Below are 21844 nucleotides of genomic sequence, written 5' to 3'. Positions count from 1 at the left end.
GATGTTTGTATGTTTCTGGATGATAAACCATGCTCCCTTACTGACATGACCCAGCACTCCTCCCTCTCCGCTTTTGCCCGTTCACATCACAGTGCAGGGGAGAATGTCGGCCCCCTCTCATTGATGCCATGGAAGTTCAAGGCTTATTTGTGAACTTATATTAGTACACTCGTAACCACAAAGATTACAAAACTTCCGTTTGATCAAATAAGCCTCACGTATCAAAAGAGCAATACATTTTTATCTTGACTAAATTTGACTCATTGCGCCCAATAGAAAAACTCCTCACGTAATTACAGATCTGATTAACGTGGAACAATTTTGGGCGGAGTAAACCTTCTGGCTTCGCCTCTTCCGCTTTTATACTGACGATTTGTCACCACAGATCGTTTACGTTTCTACTGTTGTGGCTAGATGGAGAAGGCCTACAACTCCATCTAGTGTTCACGTTGGGTACCAGTTGACAATTGGGGACCACGGTTAACAATTGTAGCTAAGCCTAAACCGTTTCCTAATGTTAACTTAATTCTCCAAACCTGCAATGTTTATTATCCTAACCTGCTATGTAAACAAACCATGTGTGCTGACATATCATCAGTATCACCACACTGGTCAGGATTTTCTGCAATATAAGTCAGGTTTCAAGTTTAGCTCAGTGGATTAAGTGCTCATGTTCAAAATTGTATTACTAGTAAAACGCAACCCTGAAGAAGGAACTGCGTTGCGGAAACGCTGGTTATATTCACATAGTGTAGTATAGTCTGTCTACAGATACTTTTGTGTATATATATAGTGTATGTACTCCTTCAAATTGGTGGATTCGGCTATTTCAGCCACACCCGTTGCTGACAGGTGTATATAATTACGCACACAGCCATGCAATCGCCATAGACAAACATTGGCAGTAGAATGGCCTTACGGAACAGGTGTGACTTTCAATGTGGCATCGTCATAGGATGCCACCTTTCCAACAAGTCAGTTCGTCAAAGTTCTACCCTGTAAGTACTGCTATTGTGAAGTGGAAATGTCGAGGAGCAACAAAGGCTCAGCTGCCAAGTGGTAGGCCACACAAGCTCACAGAACGGGACTGTTGACTGTTGAAGCGCGTAGCGTGTAAAAATCGCCTGTCCTCTGTTGCAACACTCACTACAGAGTTCCAAACTGCCTCTGGAAGCAACATCGGCACAAGAACTGTTCGTCGGGAACTTCATGAAATGGGTTTCCATGGCTGAGCGGCCGCATACCAGACTAATATCCCCATGCGCAATGCCAAGCGTCAGAGTGGTGTGAAGTTCACCGCCATTAGACACTGGAGCAGTGGAAAGGCATTCTCTGGAGTAATGAATCACGCTTCACCATCTGGCAGTCCGACGGATGAATCTGGGTTTGGCGGATTCCAGGAGAACTCTACCTGCCCCAATGCATAGTGCCAACAGTAGTGTGGAAGATGAATAATGTTCTGGGGCTGTTTTTCAAGGTTCATGCAAGCCCCATTAGTTCCAGTGAAGGGAAATCTTAACGCTACAGCATACAATGTGCTTCCAACTTGTGGCAACAGTTTGGGGAATGCCCTTTCCTGTTTCAGCATGACAATGCACCCCGTGCACAAAGCGAGGCCCATTTGGAAATGGTTTGTCGAGATCGGTGTGGAAGAACTTGACTGGCTTGCACAGAGCCCTGACCTCAACCACATTGAACATCTTTGGGCTGAATTGGAATGCCGACTGCGAGCCAGGCCTAATCACCCAACATCAATGTTCAAGTCCCCACAGCAATGTTCCAACATTTGGTTCTAGGGAAAGCCATCCCAGGAAGAGTGGAGGTTGTTATAGCAGAGAAAGGGAGGACTAACTCCATATTAATGCCCATGATTTTGGAATGAGATATTCAAGAGCAGGTGTCCATATACTTTTGGTCATGTAGTGTATGTTGCCAATTGCCATTGATTTAATCTGGGTATGCATAACTCGCTGTCATATTAAATCTGATAAAGCAGCACTTTAACTTCTATGGAGATGTTGGGTGGATAGAAAGAAAGACAGGACCCAAATGTAGTAAAACAATTTTATAGTCAATAATTAATCTATCCTACCAATATAAACATGCATGATCAGTTTCTAAACAGTCTCTCTACAATAACAATACTAAACAGTTCAGAAGCAACCAACCAAGATGGGGGGGAAAGGTAGGAGAGATGGTAGGTACTGAAACATATGTTAAGGTGACCCTTGCTCATTTCAAGGAACTCCTTGGACCAACTATAGCCCCTTGAGAAATCTGCAGCAATTTGTGTTAGTCATACAAAATGTCTTAAAATCGGCAATAGAAAACGAAGAGCAAAAAATATAATCAAAATTCTCTTTAATTACAATGCAATGTTCATCGTTGAAAGATATGTATGAAATTAAAAGTCAATCAGTATTTTGACTGTCAGAGTTGTTTAACTAAATATCAAAAGTACACTGATGAATTAACCCATCCTTCTGAAAAGTATTTTTTTCACCATTCGTCAAGGTCCACTTCGGGTGGTGAGCAGACCTGGCATGTTCCCTTGTAAGACACAAATCCACAATGATACTCTCAAGTGTAGTAGAGTTTACATTAGGTCTGTGTACAAGGTTGCCATACCATATTTCAAGCAACAACAGTGAGACTGTTCAAGCCTGACCAGTGGAAGGTCTAGGGGGAGTTTTCTTTAAATGTTTCTTAAAACATTTTGAAAGACCTGAATCTGCACACAAATGATCAACGTGCTAGTATTTACATTATCAAGTGTATGGTCCCAGATCTGCAATCACAGATTTCACAGGAGGGGACAAACACAATATTACCAATTTCAAGGTATTTCTATATATCCCCCACACGGCTACACAGAAATTATGTAAATGGTGCGCATCATGAAATGAGTGCCATCATGTAGCAAACACCAAGGTGATCAGCCTGTGATTCTGATTGAAGTAAGTCTGATTTATCTAAGGTAAAAAGGCAAAAGATATGCTCCTATTATCATATTGGAGCAACACCGAGTTATAATGCGCCACACTGCTGGTTGAACTACAAGTTAAATAAAAGTCAGAACAGCAACACTAAATATAAAAGTCTGTTAATTAGTCCAGTTTCACTAATCTACCCAAGGTGATTTTGGCCCTGTTCTCCATAGTGGGAGGCAAGTTTGGCAAGTCGGGGGGGGGGTTGGCTGAGTCACATGGGGGCTGGAGGCTCTGCTGGGGGATCCACTGCAGAGGTGTATGCATCACATGAGATCCAGTATCCACCCCATCACATGATGTACACCTTCTCAGCCTGAGAGAAGTTGAAGACTTCTTTGGTTCTGGGGCAGATCACCTTGTCATCTTGGCGAATGGATAGAAGAGACTAGAAAAGGAAGGACAAATTATTAACATCAATAATAAATGAAAACAATGAATATTATTCCATTACCATTGTAAATAAAAAATGTGTGGGATGTAGAGACTCACATTGTATCCATACACATAACCGTTGGGCAGCATCATGGGTGGGTTGTTCTCGTTCATCACCTCCCCAGAGATTTTGCACACCAGACGGGAGTTGGCACAGTGTGCCATGGGCAGGGGCTGGGCCAGTTTGTTCAGGGACTTGCTGCACACGGGGCAGTCAGGGTTTATAGAGGTGCTATCTTCCTTATAGCACTGACTGGGAGCAGAAAGGTTAAGGGTTGAAATTTGATAATTTTGCTTTACATTCCATTACTTCACAGCTGGAGGTCTGTGGAAGAACACATTGAGACATATTAAGACTTATGTACCCTGATGTGCGGTTTTGGATAAGGTCTGCCATCACAACCAAAAGGAGACAGAAAGCACGTCAGCAAAAAAAGCAGACGACAGACCACTGCTCCCAAGTGGCGCAGCGGTCTAAGGCACTGCATCTCAGTGCTTGAGGCCACTACAGACACCCTGATTCGAATTCAGGCTCTATCACAACCGGCCGTGATTGGGAGTCCCATAGGGCGGCGCACAATTGGCTCAGCGTCGTCCAGGTTTGGCCGGTGTAGGCCGTCATTCTAAATAAGAATTTGTTCTTAACTGCATTGCCTAGTCAAATAAATAACTTGTGGACTTGTTTACGTGCTGGTGTGCGTTTTGTTGCTAGCGTTACTTTGCTACCTGCCAACTTTACGGTTTTTACATTTTAATTACCGTTTTATATTTGAATTTTTTTCCCTCACTTGACTTGTTTCATTCAACTTTTCCACCCCGGACGCTTTATCTGTACATGGTTCTACAGGACCTCCACCAGCCGAAGCTAAGTAGTAATATTAACATTATGCCTTCTAATTGCAGTTGCTGTACTCATAATATATAGGAACAATCGCCTTATGGTGCTGCAAGCCCAGCTTCAGACGCAATTGTTAGGCAAGGGTACTTTAAGTGTAGGAAAGGATGAAACAGCGTCTGTGCCACCAGTAAGTACAGATAGTAGTATAAATCCCCCCGCACAGTCCCCGCAACCGGACAACTTTCTCATGGCTTCTGGAAGGAAATGCTGTAGGAATGCTCAACTGGTGTCGCTCATTCAGCCGACAGAAACTTTCAACCGGTTCTCCCCATTAACTTCTCTAGGGTAGGGGGCAGCATTCGGAATTTTGGATGAAAAGCATGCCCAAATTAAACTGCCAGCTACTCATTCCCAGAAGATAAGATATGCATATTATTAGTATATTTGGATAGAAAACACTCGGAAGTTTCTAAAACTGTTTGAATCATGTCTGTGTATAACAGAACTTATTTAGCAGGAGAAACCCCAAGGACAAACCATTCAGATTTTTTTTTGTTTTGAGGTCACTCTCTTTTCAATGGGTTTTCATTGGGAAACCAGATTTCGAAGGGACATGCTTGCAGTTCCTACCGCTTCCACTGGATGTCAACAGTCTAGAGAAATTGGTTGAGGTTATTCCTTTGTGTAATGAAGAAGTACGGCCATCTTGAACGAGAGTCACATTAAGTTTCCTTTTAGATAGAAGTGCGTAACCAGAAAGCTTGCTATAGTTGGTTTTAATCCTGTATTGAACACAGATCATCCCGTCTTCAATTTTATTGATTATTAACGTTAAAAAATACCTAAAGTTGTATTACAAAAGTAGTTTGAAATTTTTGGGCAAAGTTTACAGGTCACCTTTGACATATTTTGTCGTCACGTTTGAGCAAGTTGGAACATGTGTTTTTCTGGATCAAACGCGCCAAATAAATTGACGTTTTGGATATATATTGACGGAATTAATCGAACAAAAGGACCATTTGTGATGTTTATGGGACATATTGGAGTGCCAACAACAGAAGCTCGTAAGGCATGAATTATATTTTTATTTCTGCGTTTTGTGTTAGCGCCTGCAGGGTTGAAAAATGCTTATCTCTTTTTGTTTACAATGGTGCTATCTTCAGATAATAGCACCGTATGCTTTCGCCGAAAAGCCTATTTGAATTCTGACATGTTGGCTGGATTCACAACCAGTGTAGCTTTAATTTGGTTTCATGTGTGATTTAATGAAAGTTTGATTTTATAGTAATTTTCATAGTAATTAATTTGATTTTGGCGCTCTGCATTTTCTCAGGCTTTTTGCCAAGTGAGACAGTAGCGTCCCGCCTAAACTCTGATTTTTGGAAATAAATATGAACTTTACCGAACAAAACATACATGAAGTCCTATGAGTGTCATCTGATGAAGATCATCAAAGGTTAGTGATTAATTTTATCTCTATTTCTGCTTTTTGTTACTGCTCTCTTTGGCTGGAAAAATGGCTGTCTTTTTCTGTGACTTGGCTCATACCTAACATAATCGTTTGGTGTGCTTTCGTCGTAAAACCTTTTTGAAATCGGACACTTTGGCTGGATTTACAACAAGTGTAGCTTTAAAATGGTGTAAAATACTTGTATGTTTGAGGAATTTAAATTATGGGATTTCTGTTGTTTTGAATTTGGCGCCCTGCAGTTTCACTGGCTGTTGACGAGGTGGGACGCTACCGTCCCACATACCCTAGAGAAGTTAAGCAACGAGTCGGAGTCAGAGGCTGAGCCTTCTCTGGTCTCTCTTCCACCCGTTATGGGGTCTGAGACGCCGAAGCCTCCCACCATTAGCTCTGACAAATTGAAAACCCTAGTCATTGGCGACTCCATTACACACAGTATTAGACTTAAAAAGAATCATCCAGCGGTCATACACTGTTTACCAGGGAGCAGGGCTACTGACGTTAAGGCTAATCTGAAGATGGTGGTGGCTAAAACTGGCGAGTGTAGAGAGTATAGGGATATTGTTATCCACGTCGGCACCAACGATGTTAGGATAAAACAGTCAGAGGTCACCAAGCACAACATAGCCTCAGCTCGTAAATCAGCTAGAAAGATGTCGGCATCGAGTAATTGTCTCTGGCCCCCTCCCAGTTAGGGGGAGTGATGAGCTCTACAGCAGTCTCACAACTCAATCGCTGGTTGAAAACTGTTTTCTGCCCCACCCAATAGATAGAATGTGTAGATAATTGGCCCTCTTTCTGGGACTCACCCACAAACAGGACCAAGCCTGGCCTGCTGAGGAGTGACGGACTCCATCCTAGCTGGAGGGGTGCTCTCATCTTATCTATGAAAATAGACAGGGCTCTAACTCTTCTAGCTCCACAATGAGATAGACAGCCTGCCAGCTTAGTGGATTCTGCCACTAGCAGTCAGCTCAGCTATCCCCATTGAGACCGTGTCCGTGCCTCGATCTAGGTTGGGCAAACCTAAACATGGCAGTGATCGCTTTAGCAATCTCACTGGAATAAAGACCTCCTTCATTCCTGTCATTATTGAAAGAGATGGTGATATCTCACATCTCAAAATAGGGCTACTTAATGTTAGATCCCTCACTTCCAAGGCAGTTATAGTCAATGAACTAATTACTGATCATAATCTTGATGTGATTGGCCTGACTGAAACATGGCTTAAGCCTGGTGAATTTACTGTGATAAATGAGGACTCTCCTCCTGGTTACACTAGTGACCATATCCCGCAAAGGCAGAGGTATTGCTAACATTTACGATACCAAATTTCAATTTACCCCCAAAAAATGACTGTTTTCGTCTTTTGATCTTCTAGTCATGAAATCTATGCAACCTACTCAATCACTTTTTATAGCTACTGTTTACAGGCCTCCTGGACAATATACAGCGTTCCTCACTGAGTTCACTGAATTCCTATCGGAATTTGTAGTCATGGCAGATAATATTCACATTTCTGGTGACTTTAATATTCACATGTCAAAGTCCACAGACCCACTCCAAAAGGCTTTCGGAGACATCATCGACTCAGTGGGTTTTGTTCAACATGTCTCCGGACCTACTCACTAGCAGTCATACTCTAGATCGTGTTTTGTTCCGTGGAATAAATACTGTGGATCTTAATGTTTTTCCTCGTAATCCTGGACTATCGGACCACCATTTTATTACGTTTGCAATCGCAACAAATAATCTGCTCGGACCCCAACCAAGGCTCATCAAAAGCCGTGTTATAAATTCTCTGACAACCCAAATATTCCTAGATGCCCTTCCAGACTCCCTCCACCTACCCAAGGACGTCAGAATACAACAATCGGTTAACCACCTAACTGAGGAACTTAATTTAAACCTTGCGTATTACTCTAGATGCAGTCGCACCTCTAAAAACAAAAAACATTTGTCATAAGAAACTAGCTCCCTGGTATACAGAAAATACCCGAGCCCTGAAGCCAGCTTCCAGAAATTTGGAACGGGAATGGTGCTACACCAAACTGGAAATCTTCCGATTTGCTTGGAAAGACAGTACCGTGCAGTATCGAAGAGCCCTCACTGCTGCTCGATCATCCTATTTTTCCAACTTAATTGAGGAGAATAAGAGCAATCCTACATTTCTTTTTGACACTGTCGCATAGCTAACTAAAACGCAGCATTCCCCAGGAGAGGATGGCTTTCACTTCAGCAGTGATTAATTCATGAACTTCTTTGACAAAAAGATCATGATCATTAGAAAGCAAATTACGGACTCCTCTTTAAATCTGCGTATTTCTCCAAAGCTCAGTTGTCCTGAGTCTGCACAACACTGCCAGGACCTAGGATCAAGGGAGACACTCAAGTCTTTTAATACTATATCTCTTGACACATTGATGAAAATAGTAATGGCCTCTAAACCTTCAAGCTGCACACTGGAACCTATTCCAACTAAACCAATGAAAGAGCTGCTTCCTGTGCTTGGCCCAACTATGTTGAACATAATAAACGGCTCCCTATCCACCAGATGTGAACCAAACTCACTAAAAGTGGCAGTAATAAAGCCTCTCTTGAAAAAGCCAAACCTTGACCCAGAAAATATAAAAAACTATCGGCCTGTATCAAATCTGCCATTCCTCTCAAAACATTTTGAAAAAGCTGTTGCGCAGAAACTCACTGGCTTCCTGAAGACAAACAATGTATATGGTATACGAAACGCTTCGGTTTAGACCCCATCATAGCACTGAGACTGCACTCGTGAAGGTGGTAAATTAACTTTTAATGGCGTCAGACCAAGGCTCTGCATCTGTCCCCGTGCTCCTAGACCTTAGTGCTGCTTTTGATACCATCAATCACCACATTCTTTTGAAGAGATCGGAAACCCAAATTTGTAAATTTCGGTGTTCCTCAAGGTTCCGTTTTAGGACCTCCTATTGTTTTCACTATATAGTTTACCTCTTGGTGATGTCATTCGGAAACACAATGTTAACTTTCACTGCTATGCGAACGATACACAGCTGTACATTTCGATGAAACATGGTGAAGCCCCAAAATAGCCCTCTGTGGAAGCCAGTGTTTCAGACATAAGGTAGATGGCAGCAAATGTTTTACTTTTAAACTTGGACAAAACAGAGATGCTAGTTCTAGGTCCCAAGAAACAAAGAGATCTAGGAAAAGGAACTCAGCGTTACTCTGGACCCTGATCTCTCTTTTGACGAACATATCAAGACTGTTTCTACGTAACATTGCAAAAATCTGAAACTTTCTGTCCAAAAATGTATCCCTGTCACTTCTAGATTAGACTACTGCAATGATCTACTTTCCAGCTACCCGGATAAAGCACTAAATAAACTTAATTTAGTTCTAAACACGGAAGCAAGAATCTTGACTAGAACCCCAAAAAATGATCATATTACTCCACTGCTAGCCTCTCTACACTGGCTTCCTGTTAAGGCTAGAGCTGATTTCAAGGTTTAACTGCTAACCTACTGTGTACTACATGGGATTGCTCCTATCTTTCCGATTTGGTCCTGCCGTACATACCTACACATACGCTACAGTCACAAGATGCAGGCCTCCTAATTGTCCCTAGAATATCTAAGCAAACAGCTGGAGGCAGGGCTTTCTCCTATAGAGCTCCATTTTTATGGAATGGTCTGCCTATTAATGTGAGTGACGCAGACTCGGTCTCGACCTTTAAGTCTTTATTGAAGACTCATCTCTTCAGTTGGTCATATAATTGAGTGTAGTCTGGCCCAGGGGTGTGAAGGTGAACGGAAAGGCACTGGAGCGACGAACCACCCTTGCTGTCTCCGCCTGGCCGGTTTCCCTCTCTCCACTGGGATTCTCTGCCTCTAACCCTATTACGGGGGCTGAGTCCCTGGCTTACTGGTGCTCTTCCATGCCGTCCCTAGGAGGGGTGTGTCACTTGAGTGGGTTGAGTCTCTGACGTGATCTTCCTGTTTGGGTTGGCGCCCCCCTTGGCTTCGTGCCGTGGGGAAGATCTTCGTGGGCTATACTCGGCCTTGTCTCAGGGTAGTAAGTTGGTGGTTGAAGATATCCCTCCAGTGGTGTGGGGGCTGTGCTTTGGCAAAGTGGGTGGGGATATATCCTGCCTGGTTGGCTCTGTCCGGGGGTATAGTCGGACGGGGCCATAGTGTCTCCCGACCCCTCCTGTCTGAGCCTCCAGTAATTATGCTGCAATAGTTTGTGTCGGGGGGCTAGGGTCAGTCTGTTACATCTGGAGTATTTCTCCTGTCTTATCCAGTGTCCTGTGTGAATTTAAGTATGCTCCCTCTCTTTCTCTCAGAGGCCATGAGCCCTAGGACCATGCCTCAGGGCTACCTGGCCTGATGACTCCTTGCTGTCCCCAGTCCACTTGGTCGTACTACTACTCCAGTTTCAACTGTTCTGCCTGCTATGGAACCCTGACCTGTCCACCGGACGTGCTACCTTGTTCCGGACCTGCTGTTTTCAACTCTGAATGATTGACTATGAAAAGCCAACTGCCATTTACTTCTGAGGTGCTGACATGTTGCACCCTCTACAACCACTGTGATTATTATTATTTGACCCTGCTGGCCATCTATGAACATTTGAACATCTTGGCCATGTACTGTTATAATCTCCACCCGGCACAGCCAGAAGAGGACTGGCCACCCCTCAGAGCCTGGGGAGTTTTTCCTAGCCACCGTGCTTCTACATCTGCATCGTTGCTGTTTGGGGTTTTAGGCTGGGTTTCTGTATAGCACTTTGTGACATCGGCTGATGTAAAAAGAGCTTCATAAATACATTTGATTAAAAAAAATACAAATAATGATGTTCCTGCCCGACATAGCAAAACTAAGGAGCACAGAGCGGTGACCAGAAAGGATACGGAGTTTTGATAGCAGACAAGCCGGCCTGGAGTGTGATGGTAAACACAGAGTTGTTGCCCAGCTGATGTAATCTGTAGTTGTCGTATCTGAACTGTTGGATCAGCATTTTCCAGCGGGCTGGATCCAGGAGATCCTGTGAGGGTTGATTGACAAAGAGATAATCAGACCATTTTTTTTATTTATTTCACCTTTATTTAACCAGGTAGGCAAGTGGAGAACAAGTTCTCATTCACAAATGCGACCTGGCCAAGATAAAGCAAAGCAGTGCGACAAAAACAACAACACAGAGTTTCACATAAACGTACAGTCAATAACACAATAGAAAAATCTATGTGCAAATGTAGAAGATTAGTGAGGTAAGGCAATAAATAAGCCATAGAGGTGAAATAATTACAATTTAGCATTGACACTGGAGTGATAGATGTGCAGATGATAATGTGCAAGTAGAGATACTGGGGTGCAAAAGAGCAAAACGATAAATAAAAATATGGGGATGAGGTAGTTGGGTGTGCTATTTACAGGTACAGTGATCAGTAAGCGTTCTGACAGCTGATGCTTAAAGTTAGAGAGGGAGATATAAGTCTCCAGCATCAGTGATTTTTGCAATTCGTTCCAGTCATTGGCAGCAGAGAACTGGAAAGAAAGGCGGCCAAAGCAGGTTTTGACCTTGGGGATGACCAGTGAAATATACCTGCTGGAGCGCGTGCTACGGGTGCCTGTTGCTATGGTGAACAGTGAGCTGAGATAAGGTGGGGCTTTACCTAGCAAAGACTTATAGATGACCTGGAGCCAGTGGGTTTGGCGACGAATATGTAGCAAGGGCCAGCCAACGAGAGCATACAGGTCGCAGTGCTGGGTAGTATATGGGGCTTTGGTGACAAAATGGATGGCACTGTGATAGACTGCATCCTGTTTGCTGAGTAGAGTGTTGGAGGCTATTTTGTAAATGACATCGCCAAAGTCAAGGATCGGTAGGATAGTCAGTTTTACGAGGGTATGTTTAGCAGCATGAGTGAAGGAGGCTTTGTTGCGAAATAGGATGTCGATTCTAGATTTAATTTTGGATTGGAGATGCTTAATGATGTGAGTCTGGAAGGAGAGTTTACAGTCTAACCAGACACCTAGGTATTTGTAGTTGTCCACATATTCTAAGTCAGAACCTTCCAGAGTAGTGATGCTAGTCGGGCGGGCGGGTAGCAATCGGTTGAAGAGCATGCATTTAGTTTTACTAGCGTATAAAAGCAGTTGGAGGCAATGGAAGGAATGTTGTATGGCATTGAAGCTAGTTTGGAGGTTTGTTAACAGTGTCCAAAGAAGGGCCAGATGTATACAGATCATAGGTCTACAGTATGTTGACATACACAAATTAGGGATTTAACGATAAACAGATACGGATCAGTCCCGATCCAAATTAAGCATGCATCGGTAAGAAAACCTACTTTTTTTCTGTCTTATTCCGAAAATAACTAATATTTTCTGACTGAATTTATGCATTCTCTCCTTCAGCCTATTAAACTTTTATGCATGTAACTGCGTATGACATTGACCTACAACTCAGATAACAACTGTGCTCACAGTGCAGGAAACGCAGCTGCGCGGCACCTTCAGATGTTTGTAAATTGGTTTTCGCAATATTAAGTCATAGGCGTTATTAATTGAGGGACAACTAATGTAATTTCCTGGGTCATTGTTTCCAAATGCACTGTAGAAAATTGTGTTTTACCAGCAGAGCTGTGGTAGGCAACCGGAGTGGCCACAACTCACACCCTGCTGAGTGTACATCTTAACTGCTGATTGGGACTTTTCTATTGCCAGGTTCCCCATACAAAATATATATTTTTTTGCAAATGTATAAAACATTTAAAACATAAATACCTTATTTACATAAGCATTAAGACTCTTTGCTATGAGACTCGAAATTGAGCTCAGGTGCATCCTGTTTCCATTGATCATCCTTGAGATCATTCTACAACTTGATTGGAGTCCACCTGTGCTTAATTCAACTGATTGGACATGATTTGGAGAGGCCTGTCTATATAAGGTCCCAAGGTTAACAGCGCATATCAGATCAAAAACCATGCCATGAGGTCGAAGGAATTGTCCATATAGAGCTCTGAGACAGGATGGTGTTGAGGCACAGATCTGGGGAAGTGTACCAAAACATGTCTGCAGCATTGAAGGTCCCCAAGAATACAATGGCCTCCATCATTCTTAAATGGAAGAAATTTAGAACCACCAAGACTCTTCCTAGAGCTGGCCGCCCAGCCAAACTGAGCAAACGGGGGAGAAGGGCCTTGGTCAGAGAGGTGACCAAGAACACAATGGTCACTCTGACAGAGCTCCAGAGTTCCTCTGTGGAGATGGGAAAACCTTCCGGGAGGACAACCATCTCTGCAGCACTCCACCAACCAGCCTTTATGGTAGAGTGGACAAACAGAAGCCACTCCTCATTAAAAGGCACATGACAGCCCGCTTGGCACCTAAAGGACTCAGAACATGGGAAACAAGATTCTCTGGTCTGATGAAACCAAGATTGAACTCTTTGGCCTGAATGCCAAGCGCCACGTCTGGAGGAAACCTGGCACCATCCCAAAGTAAAGAGAGGTCCTTGGTGAAGCATGGTGGTGGCAGCATCATCCTGTGGGGACTGGGAGACTAGTCAGGATCCAGGGAACGATGAACGGAGCAAAGTACAGAGAGATCCTTGATGAAATCCTACTGGTGGTGTGGTGTGATGGTGTGGGGATGCTCTGCTGGTGACACTGTCAGTGATTTCAAGGCACACTTAAACAGCATGGCTACCACAGCATTCTGCAGCGATACGGCATCCCATCTGATTTGCACTTAGTGGGACTATCATTTGTTTTTCAACAGGACAATGACCCAACACACCTCCTGGCTGTGTAAGAGCTATTTTACCAAGGCGAGTGATGGAGTGCTACATCAGATGACCTGGCCTCCACAATCAACCAACCTCAACCCAATTGAGATGGTTTGGGATGAGTTGGACTGCAGAGTGAAGGAAAAGCAGAGTGAAGGAAAAGCAGCCAACAAGTGCTCAGCATATGTGGGAACTCCTTCAAGACTGTTGGAAAAGCATTCTAGGTGAAGCTGGTTGAGAGAATGCCAAGAATGTGCAAAGCTGTCATCAAGGCAAAGGGTGGCTACTTTGAAGAATCTAAAATATATGTATTTGTTTAAAACTTTTTAGGTTGCTACATGATTCCATATGTGTTACTAAATAGTTTTTATGTTGTCACTATTCTACAATGTAGAAAATAGTAAAAGTAAAGAAACCCTTTAACGAGTGTGTCCAAACCTTTGACTGGTACTTTAAGTCAAAGCTGTAACTAGGCCACTCAGGAACATTCAATGTCATCTTGCTAAGAAACTTGTATATATTTGGCATATTTTTGGGGGGGTTATTGTCCTGCCGAAAAGGTGGATTTCTCTCCCAGCGCCTATTGGAAAGCAGGCAACCAGGTTTTCCTCTAGTGTTTTGCCTTTGCTTAGCTCTATTCTGTTTTGTTTTTTCATCCTAAAAAAGTACCTAGTTCTTGCCGATGACAAGCATACCCATAACATGATGCAGCCACCACCATGCTTGAAAATATGAAGAATGTTAAGACAGCCGCATGCTTCCCAACCGAAACAGTTCATGCATTTTGCGACGTTTTCCTTCATTTTGGTTTTAGGCTAGGGTTTTGTCGATTGTTCAGGCACACTTTCTTTTCTCAAGGCCAACCTAACTTTGAGAGCCGAAGTCTACGCCTCTTCGTCCGTGATTGGTCAACTGTAGGGGTGACGCGAGTTTATTCTTCTTGATGATTACATGGCGAACGACAACTTCAAGCATCGATTGACACATGAAGTAGAAAAGTACCTTCACCAATACGATTCTAGCCATACATGCATTATATAAAGACCAGCATGTAAATGCCAATTCATTTAGAGAGATTTCGGAGCATGCTCGGGTCTGACCCATCCACTTGTTCGAAAAAGTGGAGTAGGGTTCACAACAAGTTCAAGGCAAAGAAACAAGGATCGCAGTGGAGATGCTGGAGGTTGAGATGCTGCTTGCTTGTTTGGCACGTGAAGCATGAAAGCAAAATGCGGTCTTCACAAAAGAATGAGCTATGTTTTATTTTCTATTGTAGTCGACAAGAAGAGTAGCCATGTTTTGCAAACAAAAGTTAGCGCTAGCTACTTGGCTAGCTAGCCTAGCAGCAGAGAAAACAAGCCAACTAACTAAAGATCTTTACAACTTAAAGAAATATTTTATCAGAGAAAGAAAATCATAAGCTTCAAAATTGGCAAGGTCCAACTAGTCAAAATGTTGCAAACGTTTGAGCAGAGTTGAGTAGCTAGGCCAGGCCTACTGAACTCCGCTCAAACGTTTGCAACATTATATAGTCTATTGTCTCGGTTCATGATATTTGATGTTTATTGATCATCATGTGTACTAAATAGCCATCTACTTTATTTTTCAAGGAACAAACACCAGTGAATGGACAGTACCTGGTTGTTCACCGGCCACAAGCACCACCTCTGCTCCCAGTACTGATTGGTTATCGGCCTCCCACACTGAGCCGGCATGCACAATTAGAAACAATCTCCATTCAGGTCCTGGGAAGCTCTATCCTGACTATCACCTCCAATACCTTCTCCACTGGCTTGCACCTCCCAAATGCCAGAGCAGCAGCAAGGGTGTGAGAAAATAACTGCAGACTCAAAGGCATTGAAGTCAGATGTCAAGAACATCATGCACCGAGCCACCAGCTTGTACCAGAGGTAAATACATAATATAATTTCACTCTCCTTTACGGATCACCTTTCCTCTAGTCCTTTTTCCTCCTCCAGACACTCCTAATCCCCCCCCCCTTTCTCATGCTCTCCACAGGGCCCTGTACCTATAGCTGATTTCATGGATGAATTCCCACCAAAACTCTAGGAGGAATTCGATCACCAGCTGCATGAGTTTGTGCATGATGGACCGAACGGGACCACAGTGAAATGAACAACTTGTTCTGTTCAGACATCTCAGGAGTTAAGACAATAGACACTCGTTTACATGTCTGTTCATAGCAGACACTGTTTTACTCATTTCCCCAAAATATTTCTAGTGCTCATTAATATTTGTATATCTGTGTGCCACAGACTTTACAGGCTTCCTTCTACATGTGGCGTAGTTCATTATAATCAAAATGACTCCACACAGACATCAGGCTTCATTTTATTAACAAGAATAAAACTCCACATTTTAGTACAAAGTACTTTGGTTCACAGTGCACACAAATAACTGAGTCTATGCATCCATCAAGGGGTGTGTATGTGAGAAGTCCAAAGAAAGATCTATTATGCATCATTGATGGCCTTGGGATGAGTTGTCCTCTCCTAACCATGTCTTCCTGCTATTGAAGAGCTTCCCACTTGTTTAACTTGCAAGCCTTGTCACACTGGCTCTTGGAGATGGTTGTGTTAGGGGACAACCCTCTTCCACTCTCCAGGTTGGTAGTTGCCAGAAGGGAGGAGGTGTCAACAAAAGAGGGAGCCACGATTCTTGCGTTTGGCTCATGAGCTTAATCTGTGGAGGACAGGTAGTTCTGGAGGGCAACATAAACCCTTAGCCTTTTCAGGGGTAAACTCGATTAGGCGACCAAGAATCCTCATCCTTGCAGCCATGATCCCGAACGCATTATCTGACTCTCCGACAAAGAGTGGCGATAGTTCCAGGTTCCCTCAGGTTCATTGAGAGACGGACACCTGTAAGTGAGAGGTAACAAGAGAATATATGTCAGATATAATATACATATGGTAAACAAAAACACCATACCATTTTCCAGAAACCATACTCCAAACACCTTGATAAAATGTCATTTCTCATAGAGGTGAATACAAGTACGCATTAACAAGGGAAATTAGTTTCCAACATGCTATTATCAACATACCTGAATAAGGGCGCATGCGGTTCTCATGTAGGGAGAAGCTATCACCCAGGAAAACATAAGGACTTGGCGTTGTTGTACCTGGCAGGATAGCTTGCGGTGGATAAATCGAGGGTCTTCTGCAGCAGTTTGGACCCACTTTAACTCTTGAAACACTCACCATAGTTCTCTCTGGCCATATACCCCTACATCCACAATTGTGAACATGTAGCGAGCATCTTCTCAGTCTCCGTATCTCACCTATCATGTGTTGCTTGGTACAGCAAATCTAGATCCCGGGGAATTTGCACAACTCCAGTCAAGTGTCTCTCTGTGAACTCTTATTCTCCAGCACGTGTCTTGCTTGTTTGGTCATAGATGCTATTACCAGCTTATCCCCCTCTACTGTACCGGGGTAATAATGCCGCTTTTGCTCCGAATGTCTCTTTAGAAAGCACGCAAGCACACTCGTTGCGCCCCCCCCCCAATCTGATAGTGGTAGATGCTCAGTCTGCCCTATGGCTCAGCTCACACACTACATCATTCTCACACACACACACACACACACACACACACACACACACACACACACACACACACACACACACACACACACACACACACACACACACACACACACACACACACACACACACACACACACAGCTTAGAGAAGTCAGCTCAGACAGACCCAGCTCAGCAGCATAAGATATTCATTTTTCACACTAAATGAATGTGTTCATGCAACAATTGTTAGTGCACCGAATCATTTCGAACCGCATCGAATAGTTTCAAATTAAAAGTATAATTCCTGTATCGGAGTCCATGTACCTAGACGCGTATCGAATTGTGCTTGTAAGGAAGGGGGATACCTAGTCAGTTGTACAACTGAATGCATTCAACTGAAATGTGTCTTCTGCATTTAACCCAACCCTACAAAGGAGGCATATGCGAGTGCATACACACTAGAGATCACTAATATGGTATTACCTTATAAGGGGAGATATGGGTGTCTGAGGGGAACGCCAGCATGCCCATAACCTGCCGCACTTCGTCCAACTGACCCCCCTCCGCTTGGCTGAAGTGCTTCCGCGCATGTCTGTGAAAAACATGGTTCATGATTGTTCTCATTTCAACTATGAATATATGTTTCAACATTAACATAGGATGTGCTATGGCATTATAAACGGATTCCCACCTGACAGCATCCATGCGCTTGTTCTGTCGGATGAGCTCAATAAACTCCTGGATTCGCAGGCTAAACTCCAAGCAGCTCTGGAAGGAAAAGCATCAATGAGTTCATATATAACGTAATGTATGAGACACTGCCATTGCAATCTACTAACAGACATGGCATAATCCCTTGGCTCACCTTCATCTTGCGGAGGCGTGACTTGTTGTCATGGCACCAGGCCAAACAGGTGGCTGTTTCCTGTCGCTCCAGTGACTCCTCCACCTCTTTGGCTGTGAGGAACATCTCAATGTTGACCAGATCCTGGAGAACAGGGGGAAAGCGGGGTTATGTCAAATAGAGACAGCACACGTAGTTCTCTAAACAATTGAAATACAAGGAGCTCTAGAAGCAATTTGAGATACCACAGAAGTCGCTTTCTGTAAGGAATAAGGAACTCGATTGTAGCATCCATGTATATAAGATGACATGTTGACAGATAGAAGTGGGATGCACCTCAATGCCACTTTGCCGTGCCAGTTTGACCGCTGTGTTGTAATAGCCACACCGCAGCAAGTGTTCTACCATCATGCGGTCCATTCGTTTCTTCTTCCAGACGTTGACGCCTGCTGGCTGGTCGCTGCTATGCTCCTTCAGGTGTTCAATCCTCCGCTTACACAGCTTAGCACTCTCATCCTCCGCCTGGATGGACTCAGCAGCCTACACAACATCCACCATTTAGATTTTGTATACTTACAGCAAGCATGCAGTATCTCTGCTCTGCTGGGTCCTCTCCTTGTATTGTACTGCTATATTTTTCTACTAACTTTCATGATGATGAATCATTATTCTGTCTTGGAAATCGCTCAATAAACATACATTATTTGACATGTGCTTGGATTTGAAAACATGTAAAGTTGGCTTATTTTCAGAAATTCTCCCTAAAATAACAGTAGCTAAGCTATCTGGGGTTGGAGGAGGAATACCATTAAAAAAATATATAAAATGCACAGCAACATTCCAATGCTAATTGTTCTGAGAGCAACTGGGTGAACCTACCTTTCTCTTCAGGGCACTGAGCTTCTCCACCACCCCATCGAGAAGGGACACCACAGAATCCACCACTGGGAAACTGCTGAGGGTCTTCTCCAGCTCTGCCACCACCATGGTTACGTGACTCGTCTCCCGGTCAATGTTCTTCTGTGCAGCTCTGAATCGCTTGTTCAGAGTTTCATATGGTACCTGTACAAATGAACAATGCAAAACCTAAGTGAGGTGGTTTCGGTAGTACATTCTGACCATCTAATAATCATTCTTTGGCTGAAGTTTCCAATTATTTGACCCATAACTTGTTGAGAACATATCCTCCAATATATGACACTTTCCAACCAATCACTAAGGCATCAACACAGAACAGCAATCTTACCTAACCGTCTAGTTATGCTAACATAACTAGTCAAATGGCATACAACTACTCTTGCAACCCTTAATGAATTAAATTACTATTCTGATAAAATGGCCACTAACAAAGCAAACATTAGCCGTATGGCAGCAGCCACAGACCAATAGTGTCGCAGTGTGATATGGCTGCAGACAATCTTCTCAGCCATATTGAGGTAGTACCTTGAGGACATAGCTCGATAGCGCTTTTCCCCTATCTAGCTACTAGTCACGTACAGAGCATAATTATACAGCTACAAACGATCAACTGACTAGTATGCATCGTGTTGCTTTGGATTTACTAGAGAACTAACTACCTCGCAGCTGGTGACGACCCTTCATGCCATGTTGATTTCACTAGTTATGGTGAATTTGGAAACCAACGTGAATAGCTAACGTTACATGTCTCTATTAGCTAGTTAAATAAATGTAACTACGTTAGTTAGATAAGACAGCAAATTGTTAGTTATGAATAGGTGGCTTCCCACGCCACAAAAGAATATCGACGGAGAACCAGCTAACGTTAGTTAAAGTTTGCTAGGTATCAACATAGCTGATTAAACTGTAGCAAAATTAATGACTACGAAATTATCTGTTTAGCTAACAAAGTTAGTAAATAACCTCCAATCGTCTCGATAATTGACTATCAACTAATAGGTTGAGATTGGTGTATCTGACCACACCATCAAATCTGCTCGTATTAATCTTCACCATCTGACATCAGCCGTTGTTTTTTAACCAACTTACCCCCTGGCGTCGCTAGCTAACGTTAGTTAGTCATCCAAATAATCCAAATTAGTGCCTAGTTATGATCGGTTCGTCTCGATATTCGTTCAAATAAGCCATTTCAAACCTTCAAAGTGGGATATTCTTGAACCTTCAGAGCCATGGAGAGTTGGGCAGCTGTCTCTTGCACCGCCATCTTCGTTTGTGAATTTCTCCAGATACTTTTTCATGGAGCCAGATAGCTGCCAAAAGGTTGAACGCACGTATCGTTAGGATCGTAAGAAAATCCATACGTAAATTATTAGGATTGTAAGAAAATCCACACGTAAATTATTAGGATTATAAGAAAAACCATGCATGAAACGTAAACGTGAAATTTCATCTGAACATACAAACACCATGTTACGATTATGGACTAACATTTTGGACTTCAACAAATCTTGTCTTGCAATTCTGACCTACAAAAATACCTTTCAGAGTGTTGGCAGTTTCATCTCACCAACAAAAAACGTACACCAAACAGCTTGTGGGGAGTGCTATTTAAACAAGCATAACGCAGCATAAAAAAACGGAAGTCAAGGAAACCGGAAAGAGATATCTTGGACGTTTTCAAGTTAAAAGTCTCCATTCTTTATTACTCGTCAGTTGAATTTACTTCACATTTAGGTAGATCATGTAATGGATTTGTTTGCCAGTTTAAGTCTAGATAGCACTAGGCTGTATTATGCCTAAAACAGTGACGTTTCAGTCCTTTATCTCTGGGTAATGTACACCCAGAGCATGCACCTTATCAAAACATGACTATCAATATTGCACCATCCCATTCTCTAGGCTTTGTATGCAATCATAACCAGTAGTATCTACCAGTAATAATGAACCAGAATAATAAAAATAGATGTTTGGTGAATCTATGAATTACGTATGACCACTGCAGTCTTTGCCACCCACATTTTTTTTATATAACATTTTTAAATGTATTTAATAACTCAAAATCTTGCCAAAGCATATTCTGTAGGAGGGGTTAATATGAATTTAAAATAGTTTATATGAATTGGTTCATGAACATATGGACTTTGAAATGAACAAGGGAGGGGTTAAACATAGGCTAAGTCTGGCATAAGCCTATTTTTATTTGACCTTTATTTAACTTGGCAAGTCAGTTAAGAACAAATTCTTATTTACAATGACAGCCTACCCCGGCAATGCTGGCCCAATTGTGTACGGGACTCCCAATCACAGCCAGATAAGATGCAGCCTGGATTTGAACCAGGGACCGCAGGATTTGAACCAGGGACCAACCAGGGACCGCACTGATAGAAAAATGCAGAAAAATAGAAAAATGCAGTGCCTTAGACCGCTGTGCCACTCAGGAGCCCCAGTTGAAGAGCTTGTGATCTCCATGCAGCACCCCTCAGCCCTTCTGGAGGAATGCAGCCATAGAGTCATTATACCCTAATGTAGAGGCCTATTTGCCTACTAGCCAAATAAAGTGTAGAGCATGCATGTGTAACAGGGTTGGTTATGTTTCCACTTGCCTCTAAAGAAAGGTGTATTTAATGTTTAAGCGTTCTTATTGGTTGGTTCAATTCCGATGACAATAAGGCGTGTTTTGCGAACGTCAGGTCTCCCCAGTATGAAAATGTGATGTAAGGGTTAGGTCACGTTCTGAAAACTATTTTCTATTTTTATATTTTACAATGTGTACAAGTTTGCTGTACATTGCTGATTTATACATGTGTGGGTATATGGTACCTGTTAGGGATTGAGGGGCTTTCTGGTATGTGCTTTGGTATATGATTGCTATATATAAGTGTGTTAGCTAGCGTGCACCGATGTAATGGTCACATAAGCTCACTGCTAACACAGTTGTTTTCATGCTACAGATTTTACCATCGACTGCCATCAACACATTAAGCCCTGCACAACTAAAGTGCTGTTTCCTATTTAACAA

The 21844-nt window shown here is 42.9% G+C and overlaps 1 protein-coding gene across 2 annotated transcripts; it reads right to left on the bottom strand.

Annotated features, from left to right (window-relative positions):
• Nucleotides 1-2050: 2050 nt before the first annotated feature.
• On the bottom strand, nucleotides 2051-20502 carry LOC120048243 (E3 ubiquitin-protein transferase MAEA-like). 2 transcript variants are annotated; one of them, XM_038994048.1, is made up of 10 exons: nucleotides 20364-20502; nucleotides 20021-20135; nucleotides 18787-18969; nucleotides 18244-18447; nucleotides 17929-18051; nucleotides 17755-17831; nucleotides 17547-17655; nucleotides 10632-10765; nucleotides 3480-3675; nucleotides 2051-3375 (listed from the first exon to the last, which is right to left on the bottom strand). In XM_038994048.1, exons 2-10 carry the CDS (start codon nucleotides 20087-20089, stop codon nucleotides 3280-3282), a joined length of 1191 nt encoding a protein of 396 aa, XP_038849976.1. In that variant the 5' UTR covers nucleotides 20090-20135; nucleotides 20364-20502; the 3' UTR covers nucleotides 2051-3279. The 2 variants fall into 2 exon arrangements, with proteins under 2 accessions (XP_038849976.1, XP_038849977.1); XM_038994049.1 differs by having other exon boundaries at nucleotides 20314-20455.
• Between the last annotated feature and the right edge of the window lie 1342 nt (nucleotides 20503-21844).

The sequence above is a fragment of the Salvelinus namaycush genome, chromosome 5 (assembly GCF_016432855.1).
Source record: "Salvelinus namaycush isolate Seneca chromosome 5, SaNama_1.0, whole genome shotgun sequence".
Taxonomy (NCBI): domain Eukaryota; kingdom Metazoa; phylum Chordata; class Actinopteri; order Salmoniformes; family Salmonidae; genus Salvelinus; species Salvelinus namaycush.
The sequence above is the reverse complement of the archived record's forward strand: the minus strand, read 5'-3'. Positions and strand labels throughout refer to the sequence as shown.

Coding starts and splice junctions, on each gene's coding strand:
- LOC120048243 (XM_038994048.1), bottom strand. CDS start 20,089: ATGGCGGTGCAAGAGACAGCTGCCCAACTCTCCATGGCTCTGAAGGTT. Junction 18,448..18,786: donor TCAGTGCCCTGAAGAGAAAG/GTAGGTTCACCC, acceptor GATGTTGTGTAG/GCTGCTGAGTCCATCCAGGC. Junction 3,376..3,479: donor GTTATGTGTATGGATACAAT/GTGAGTCTCTAC, acceptor TTCCTTTTCTAG/TCTCTTCTATCCATTCGCCA.